This window comes from Balaenoptera acutorostrata, chromosome 15 (assembly GCF_949987535.1).
Source record: "Balaenoptera acutorostrata chromosome 15, mBalAcu1.1, whole genome shotgun sequence".
Lineage (NCBI taxonomy): Eukaryota > Metazoa > Chordata > Mammalia > Artiodactyla > Balaenopteridae > Balaenoptera > Balaenoptera acutorostrata.
This window is the reverse complement of record NC_080078.1, coordinates 7519976-7529261: the sequence shown is the minus strand read 5'-3', so window position 1 is coordinate 7529261 and position 9286 is coordinate 7519976. Positions and strand designations below refer to the sequence as shown.

General features: G+C 54.6%; 1 protein-coding gene across 3 annotated transcripts; it reads right to left on the bottom strand.

Moving 5' to 3' along the window:
* Window positions 1-497: 497 nt before the first annotated feature.
* TRIM56 (tripartite motif containing 56) lies at window positions 498-8967 on the bottom strand. Of its 3 annotated transcripts, none has more exons than XM_007186606.3 (4): window positions 8916-8967; window positions 8749-8814; window positions 7835-7892; window positions 498-7725 (listed from the first exon to the last, which is right to left on the bottom strand). In XM_007186606.3, exon 4 carries the CDS (start codon window positions 7722-7724, stop codon window positions 5457-5459), a length of 2268 nt encoding a protein of 755 aa, XP_007186668.2. In that variant the 5' UTR covers window position 7725; window positions 7835-7892; window positions 8749-8814; window positions 8916-8967; the 3' UTR covers window positions 498-5456. The 3 variants fall into 3 exon arrangements, with proteins under 3 accessions (XP_007186668.2, XP_057385383.1, XP_007186667.2); XM_057529400.1 differs by having other exon boundaries at window positions 7835-7946; window positions 8916-8933; XM_007186605.2 differs by lacking the exon at window positions 8916-8967 and having other exon boundaries at window positions 7835-7946; window positions 8749-8901.
* Between the last annotated feature and the right edge of the window lie 319 nt (window positions 8968-9286).

The following is a 9286-nucleotide window of genomic DNA, read 5'->3' as shown; positions in this document are numbered from 1 at the left end:
GGCCATCCTGACCTGGGCCCCTGGCCCACCTCCTTCATATACACCTCCACGGGGTCCTGCTGGGCCAGATCACCTGAGGGCTCCCTCCCACCAAATGTGAGCCTGGAAGATGCACATTTCTGCCCAGAGGGCCCCTCTGTCCTACAGGTGGGAGTGGCCCGGGGCGAGGGCTGGGACCACAGATGATGACAGTGTTGATCACCGTGCTCCTGAAATGTCCCCAAGGATTCTGTGTAGCATCTTTGGAGCTACAGCAGGGAATGGCCATGATATCTGATTCCCTTCACTACCTGGGTTTTGTTTTGGTTTTTTTTAGTTTTTTAATTTTTAATTTTTTTGGCCGTGCCGCGAGGCATGTGGGATCTTAGTTCCCCGACCAGGGATCGAACCTGCGCCCCCTGCAGTGGAAGTGCGGAGACTTAACCACTAAACCGCCAGGGAAGTCTGCTACCTGGGTGTTGATCATTTCCCATACCCATGAACCATCTGAGAGAAGGTTCACATTTTTCAAAAGAATTTATTAAGAAACAGAAAAAAGATACAAAGTATAAAGGAATGAAAGAGTTTACAACACAGATTCTTCAGCCTGGTGGCAACAAAGAAATACTTGCTGGGCTGACACCAAGGGTACAGAGGCCCCAATTCCACCATTTCCAATCCCATTTCTCTTAGCTGCTAATGCAACCAGTTCAAACTTTCTCTGAAGACAAGTCAGATAACCTTCCAAAACCTCCCCAAACTACTTCCTAATTGCCTCTTTACATACGGTCCCCTCTCCACCCGGTCCCAAAGATTCCTCACCCAGGCTTCAGGTGAGGGTGAGGTCAGCCAGACCCTGTTGAGCCTTCTCCACATGTCCAATCACTCTGTGGTTCCTAGACCTATTTTTGTTCCCATCCAGATTCATTTAATTAAACTACATTCATGAATCAGTTGGGTAGGCTGGTTTTGTTACCTTCTGTCAAGTTACCTGTTTTCCTAAGCCTGCATCTGAACTTGACCTTTCTCCTAATGGGAACGTCTTCTTGAGCACTCTCTCTGGCAGCTCCCTGCCCCAGCTGGTCTAAGACTACTTTCTCCCCCAAACAGAACTCTGCATCCCCATCCAATCTCCCACTTAACTTACGGGATAACTCTAGTTCTCAGCTGACCTGCCCAGGAGAAATGGTCAAATGCCTTGATCTTGGCATCCACTTATCACATCTTGCCCAGCTCAGGTCACCAACCTCATCAATTTCCTCGGAAGACTTCTGACTTCTCTCTTGAATGTCTGCCCCTCTGGAATATTATCTCTGTAGATTATTCTATGACGTGGCTTTATAGATACAGTAATAATAAGACTACAGCGAAAGAAGAGTTATTCTCTCCCAAATTATATTTTCTCTAAATTACCAAAAAATTGGGCTACTCTTGCCATTTTGAATTTCTTCTAAATACCTATGGTTATCAGGCCTTCATTAGTACAGCCTGATTCTCAGCTGGCTTTTAGGAGTAGCACTGAGTCTTAGCAAGCTGGCCATTGGTCCCTTCTGCTCTTATGGTCACTGCTGTGTCTTAGCAAATGGCTTCTCCAAATAACTGCTGGAAAGCGAAACATAAGTCTCCTCCAAAGGAGAAGCAGGTCACAACTCTACCCAGACGTTCTCAAGTTTTCCCCTCACAAGGCATGCACACAACATCCCCATTCACGCTTACCCTGATGGAAAATAAGTCAGTACTAAAGTCGGTTAAAATTTTTCCTAACCAAGACTGCAGATTTGAGCTTGATGGGGTACAAATCCTTCTCTATGCCTCTCAGCCAGTCCTCACCACAACCCCGTGAGGTGGGCATGGTGGCTATTATTATCGCTATTTTACTGATGTAGAAACTGAGGTTCAGAGAGGTTAGGGAGCTAGACCAACATCACACAGCTATTTAGTTGGAAGAGCCAGCACTCAACCCAGGTCTCCGCTGCCTCGTTCACCTTCCTTTTTTAAACCCAAAGAATATGAACAAGGTTCTCTACTCCCTTTCTCTCTACCCGAACGGCATTCTCCATTCCTACACGATCTGGAAAGTTCCAAACAGCACAAGGAATGATTGATCAAGTTAATTGCCATAGTCCAATGCAGGGTGGGGATGTTGGATCTTTCACAATGTTCCTGATTTCTTAACATCTGTAGTTGAGCCAAGAACTCTCTCTCCGCACTGAGCAGTGCTTTCTGTGCCGGGATTTGTTAGGATTCCCGGGTGACAGCTGGGGCACTGGGGATTTTACCTCCAAATTATGCTCAATGCTATACTTCTCATCCATTTCACATTTTGCCGTGTTCTGTGCCTTCCCACCCCTACCCCTTCACGAGGAAAATTCAGTATGTCTGTCAATCGTCCAGTGCCCGACTCCCCAGGCTTCTTACAGCGTCCTGAAAGCCCCATGTGCCCTGCATCTTTAGAGCACCTGTGGGGTTCTCTTCCTGCATCCAGGTGATATTTCCCTCCGGAAGTTCTCTATTCCTGCCTCAGGGGTGAGCCACTCGGCTGCAGCCATTCCACTAGCCGGGCCCTCTGCACGCGGTTCCCATGCGGCTCTGCAAACCTGTTGTTCCAACCTGAAGGTATTTATCCCCTAGAGGCCAGGACCGCGCCCCACACCCAGGACGTATAAGCAGGACACCTGAATTTCACCTCTTTTGTGACTTAGAGCTGAGCCAGTCTCCTGGAGGCTTATGGTAGGCTGTGTCCACAGTGCCCCCTACTGGAGATTTCCCACAAGCCAAAGTTTTGGAAAACTTGGCATTTTCTAGACATCAATTCGCTCCACAGGCGTTTACAGAGCACCTACTAGGAGCCATCACTGTGCTGACTCTGTAGAGAGAGCTACAAGAAGACAGACACAGCACCCCACTCGTGCAACTCATCTGAAACTAGCTGGTTCCGCAGAACCGCCACTTGGTTTCCAGTTGGTCTGAATTAGTTTGTGAACCCAATAAGACCTTCCCCTGCCTCTGGACACTCCACAATGACCGATCACCCACGGGGACCACCCACGGGGACCACCTGAGCTCTGCAAACTTCCCAGGGCAGATTCCTTGGTCAGTCACCAGACAGGACCCTGCTCTGACGACCCTTCCTCCCTGCTGGGTCCTGACCAGCTGGGATTCTCCTCCTGACTCCTGCCTACCCCCCCACCCCTACCCCTGATAGGACAGTCTCACTTATTCTGACACATTCATTTACAAATCCAGTAGTTATTCTTGAGTGTATTTTTCTGAAGTAGTCAAGCATATATGTTATTTAATGGACAATAATAACTGAAGTAGAAATGTGCATATATGAATAACAGCATGAAATAAAAAGAACCCAATCTCCCCAATCACTGACTATTTACACATTTTGAACCTATTTCCACTCGGTAACTATTCAGACATGCTTTTACCTTGTTGCTATCATTACGTGATCAGAAAGCCAAAATCTTTTCTTTTTGGCTTACGATTGCATCATATAACATCATATTCATCTAAATAGTTCTCATAATTGTCATACATGAAGGCAGTAGCTCATTGCCCTGCTAGACCACAATCTACTTGGCTAGATTCTGGTCTAGCCAGAATTGGCTAGCTAAGCCAATTTTTTGGAAACAGGAACAGGAGCTGTTTCCTGTCAAAGACTGTAATATATAGGGTGGCCACAAATATCTGTGTGCAGATACTTTTTTTCCTTTTGAATCCTTTTCCCAGAATGTACTCTCCAAAGTGAGATAACTTCGTCTTATAATCACTTCTTTGACTCTTGTCAAGAACTGCCAAACTGTTCACCAGGAAGCATCATTTATAGTGCCAGGGGTCTATTTCCCCACGACATATTTTTTTAAATGTATTTTTGACGAATGCAAGTGGTCGATTTTATTTTATTTTTCATTTTATGTGTCCTGGCCTGTGGGCATTCGTTCTCTTGGGTATACGGCTTATTTGGTCCTTTGACCAAGTAGATCTGTTTAGTCACTGCATATACTGGAGACTCCTCAGATCAATGCTCCGTAATTTCCTCATCTCATTGATTTTCCTTTAATCTTCGTTCTTCTTTCCTGTGCATACATTTCAAAATTTTATATAATTGAATTTGTCCACCTGACATTGATGATTTCCCCTTTCACTTCATTAAACAATCAATGACCTCCCTGGAAAAAGATTTTCTTTTCCCTACACCTAATGTCCTGCACTTTCCATCCGGACTTGTCCAAAATCTCTCTGGTTCCCATGAACACTCATTGCCCATGATCCTTACATATTATTCCCTTTGGTCACCTCTCAACAGCCCCTGGCTAAACATGTCCACCTCAGTTCCACCGCTGCCACAGCCTATGCAAAAGGCCGGTGGTCATGGCTCATTTCTGACGGGATCCCTCCATGAGATTTTCACCCCTCTGCCCATCCCAGCCCCACTACCGACTTCCCAGGTCTTCCAACCGGTTTGGCCCCTGAGTCCCACACCTGGTCTCTAGGCTTAGGTTTTTTCCCCACCCATAATGGCAATATGGACAAATGCCTTCAACCCCTTAGTTCAGCCAAAATTTCTCAAAAGGAATTGTGCCAGAAAACTAAGAGGAGGCTAAAAATAAACTCCAGGAAGTATAAAGACATCAAAAAAGAAAAGGTTTTATATCCTACATAGGTCTGGCCTCAGGTTGGCTTGGAGGTGAGGGGTGGTGGAAGTTGGGGGGTAAGACCCAGGGTCTCCCCTCGTCTCACACTCAGAACCCTGTGTTTTAGACTCCAACACTGCAGGGTTCCATTTTCTAGTAGCACATTCTCTTCACGGACTTCAAGGTAAACGCCTGTTGGCCTCGGCTTTTGTCTATACTTGGTCCCCCATGAAGTCCACCCCGCACTTCACTGGGGGACGCCATTATCAGAGGAGCCTCAACTTCCCAGCCGAGGCTGGTGGAAGATGCCATTTATGGCCGGGTTCAAAATCCCAGACCTCTTCTGACTTGGTGCGTCCCGTTCAAGTCGGAGGGGAGGGGGTTCTCAGCTCTCTTCCAGAAAGTACATACCTGACATACCCTTCAAGCCCTGGGCTTAAAGGGCTATTTCTACCCACTTCCCCAAGACTCTCCCTGGGTTACCCCATCAGGAATGGTTTTAAAGAAGAACTCAGATCAGGACTAGCTTACACATCTTGGAAACCTAGACTGTACGGTGGCGGCAGCGGCAGTCACCCCCAGCAAAAGCAAGAAGCATTAATGCCCAGCACCCCTCCAACCCCTCCTCCTCTGCCTCTGAGGGTTATGGCCACGCCACGCCACGCCCCTTGGTCCCTATTCCTGTGCACCTGAAGAGCTGTTTGGCACTTCACCTTGAAAAGTTGCCAACCCCTGCTCTCTGGGAAAATGCCCACATCCCTCGGGCCGCCCTGCTTCCCTTCTCTCTACCCCCCCAGTCCCCCCACCCCGAAGTCTCTCCCCAGTCCCAGCCCTTTAACTGTCAGGAGGGCGGACCCGAAAGACATGGATGGTCCCATTACTGAGGGACACGACCAGGTACCTGCCATCCACCATGGTGGTCACCCGGGGCTTTTCCAGGCCGTGATAGGCCGTCAGGAAGTCCCCGAGCAGCGACCCCTTCGGATCGAGGATCACCACCTTGTTGACCTCTCGAAGGGTCAGAAAGATGTAGCCCTTCTTATCCACAGACACGGAACCTGGCTGGCAGCCGTGCAGGCCCGGCCCCCGGTACTCCCCAATCACCTGGCCCAGCCCGTCACAGACCACCAAGCTATTCTGCTGCCAATCCGACCCCACGAAATTGCCCTGGGGGCTGGTGGTCAGGAACACCAGTGCCCGCAGGCCCCGGCTGGCCTTGCCCCCAGGGATAAACCGGGTGGCCAGGCTGCCTTCCATGTTGTACACCTCCACGTGGCCTGACACGCTGACGGCCACCCGGTCCCCGCTCGGCATGGCGGCCACGGCGTGGCTGGCCTGGCAGAGGCTCAGCGCCCGGCGCCACTGCACCTCGCCGTCGGGGCGGATGAGATAGAGCCGCGCGCCAGCCGAGAAGGCCACGGCGTCCTGCAGGGCGGCCACGCTGCATGGGGAGCAGCCCTCAGGGACGGGCACCGCGCCCTTGTAGTCGCCATTGAGGGAGAAGCGCTTCAGGGCCCTGTTCTGCTCGTCTGCCACCAGGATCTCCCGGGAGCCAAAGGGACAGAGCCCAGTGATCCGGGGAGACCGCTTGTCCCCCGGCATCCGCGTGGGGAAGCTGCAGAAAAAGATGGGCCTGGGGAGGAGGCCAGAGCCCTCCAGGTTTGGCCCAGGTGCTGGGCTGGGCTCCCGAGAAATGGACTTGAGCCTGCCTTTGAATTTCCTCTTCTTGTTGGATCTGCCACCCCTTGGGGACTGGGCTCCTCCATCTTCTTGGGGTGTCTGGGCTCTGCCCTCTTTCGGGGTCTTGGCTCCGTCTTCTTGGGGAGTCTCGGCTCTCTCCGCCTTTAGGGTCTGAGCTCCATCTTCTTGGGGCGTCTGCGCTCCGTCCTGCTTCGGGGTCGGGGCTCCATCCCTGCTCTGGGGCTGGGTTTCGTCGCCTCCCTGGCTTCTGGCTCCGTCCTTCCCGCTGGCCTTCCGGGGCTGCTGCTCCTCAAAGGAGAGCCTCAGCAGGTGGCACTGCTGGTCCAGGAGTCCAGGATGGAGCTCCAGCCGGGGCAGCAGGCAGGGGGCTGACCCAGGCATCCAGGGACAGCGCTGCAGCTGCTGAAGCCTTTGGGCAATCGCCCCCTCCAGCGAGAGTATCTCGGCCTCGCGACCCAGGCTGAGCACGCGACGGGCAAAGGTGGCCGCCTCCCGGGCCACCTGTTCGCGGCTCTCCAGCTCCCCGAGCCTCTCCCGAGCAGCCTCCTCGGCAGCCTCCACGTGGGCCCGTAGCTGCCCCAGCACCTCCTGCTTCTGGGCCAGGAGGGCCCGGAGGACCCCCTCGGCCGCCTCTTCCACCTGCGTGCCCACCTTGGCCGCCTGCTCCCGCAGACGGGCCAAGGCTTCCTTTTCCTCCAGCCGGGTGGCCTCCAGCTCGGCCAGATTGCTGTCCACGCCCGCCAGGAGCTCCTCGAGGCCGGGCCTCCGGGCACGCACAGCCTCGGCCAGGGGCAGGCAGGGGTGGTCCAGGTGGGGGTCCAGGCGACACTCCCGGCACAGCAGCTGGGAGCAGGGCTGGCAAAGGAAGCGCAGGGGCTCCCCCGGGTGCTGGGGACACTGGGCCGCCTGGCGCTCCCGGGCCTCCTCGTCGTACCACCCTGCCCTGTAGCCCACCAGGTCCACCACGCGGTGGCTGTGGGTCTGCCGGGTGCAGCGGTGCCCATCGGCACAGGCCTGGCACAAGTCGTCGGCGCAGTCCAGGCACCGGGCTGTGGCTGGCCCCCCGGCGCTGGCGCCCCCCATCAGCGGGCACAGCGCGCAGGCCGGCTTCCCTGCACGCAGGTCGCCGCCAGCTCGGGCCTTCACCAAATCCAGGAGCCCGTTGACGAAGAAGTTGCTCTTGAAGGCAGCCACGCCCGTGGGCGGCACAGGCACGGACTCGCGGCACTCAGGGCATCGGACATGGCTGCCCTCGGCCAACTGGCCCAGGCAGTCCTGGCAGTAGGTGTGCAGGCAGGGCAACGTTTTGGGCACCCGCAGCTGCTCCAGGCAGATTTTACAGGCTAGGAAGTCGCTGCTCAGGGCCTCCAGCAGGGAGGGCGAGGAGCCCTGGGAAACCATTCTGCAAGCGAGGGGTCGGGGTCAGAGGACAGAGGGCACCTCCACGGTGGCCCCCACCTGCCCTCTCGCCTCTCCCCCATCCTCAAGCCCCACCAGGTCTGGGTTCTCACCTGAATAGCCAGGAATTTTCTTCTGGTCTCTTGAGATAAAGAGCCGCCTCCCTCCTCCCTGCAGACATTCAGCAAATGTGAAAAAGTAAAGGGCACTTTTGCATGTCAGGCCCTGCGAGATATGACAACACCAAGAAGCCCAGCCTTAGAGACCTGCTGGTGTAATGATCGGTGCCCCCCACTGACAGGCCTTGTGGCACATGGGGTGCGAGTCTGGTGTGAATAGATCCTGGGGGTCCTGCTGGGGGTGGGATGCCAGGTGAGGGGAGGGCAGAGAGGACCAGCTGAGGGTCTGGGTGGGCAGATGTGCCTTGACTCCTGGAGGGTGGGGGAGTATGAGGGACCCCAATTCCCACAGCCCCGTACACCTGCCTCCTAGGCCCTGGCAGTGGCATCACGGGTTGTGAGGGCCCCTCTTCCTGCCTCGACTGTCCTGAAATGAACAGGCAGAAAGGATGCCTGAGAGAAAGGGGCTGCCTCACTCTTTCCTTCCAGCCCTCAAACTCAGGGTCACCGTAGCCTTTGCCCCATCTCCTCCAGCCCTTTTCTTTCAGCCTTTCCTGCTGCAAGAGGCCTCCTGCTTTCCTAGAAGCCTCTGGAGGGTAGAGTCACATGAGGATCATCTGTGAATGCCCCCAGCTCCCTGCACAGTGGCTGTGAAATACTTGAGCAAGAAACTTGGGGGATTTCCCCCAAACTTTCAGAAAGCAGGGGCTGGGAGGAGAGCTCAGACAGTGGGAGGGGGTCTTCCCCAGGAAGTCTCAGATCTCTGGCCCCGCGGGGGAAGCCTCCCCCCTCCTCCCGCCTTCTGGGTCCCTCTCCCCACTCCCTTCCTCTTCCTCCCGCTCTCTCCCTTCCCCCACCCCCTCCAGTTCAGCTGTCCCTTCAACCGCCCTCCAAGCCCCTCTCCTTACCTAGCCGGGGCTCCAGGACCCGGAGTGGAGAACCCCCGAGGCCCTGGCGCTGCTGTTGCTGGGCTCCTGAAAGAGAAACAAAACTGAAACTAATTGTACTTCTGCAACTTCCGTCCCAGGCCCGGGACACCGACTTGTACAGCCGCAGGCCCCGCCTTCCTCCCTACCCTGCCTGGAGCTCTTCCTTGGGGGCCTCCTCCACCAGCAGGGCACAGCCCCCGCCAGCAGGGCTCCAGGGCTCCGGGGCCAGGGCAGCCTCCGCGGCTGGAGTTACCGAGGTTGGCTTGTCAGTTTGAGCCCGAGGATTCGCTCAGCCTGCTAAGTGTGTTTGTCGCAAAGGCAGGCCAGATGCCTGAGGATGCGTCCTCTGAGGGAAGAAATTAGAGATCATAGGTGATTTGGAGACGTAGGGTAACTAGAGCCCCGTCTCAGACCCGGGTTCCAGCGCTGCTGCATATCTGCCAATCCAGTCTTAGGTGAGGTCCTTCGTACCATAAATCTCTGCTGAGATACGGGAGGGGCTGTGGGAACCAGATAA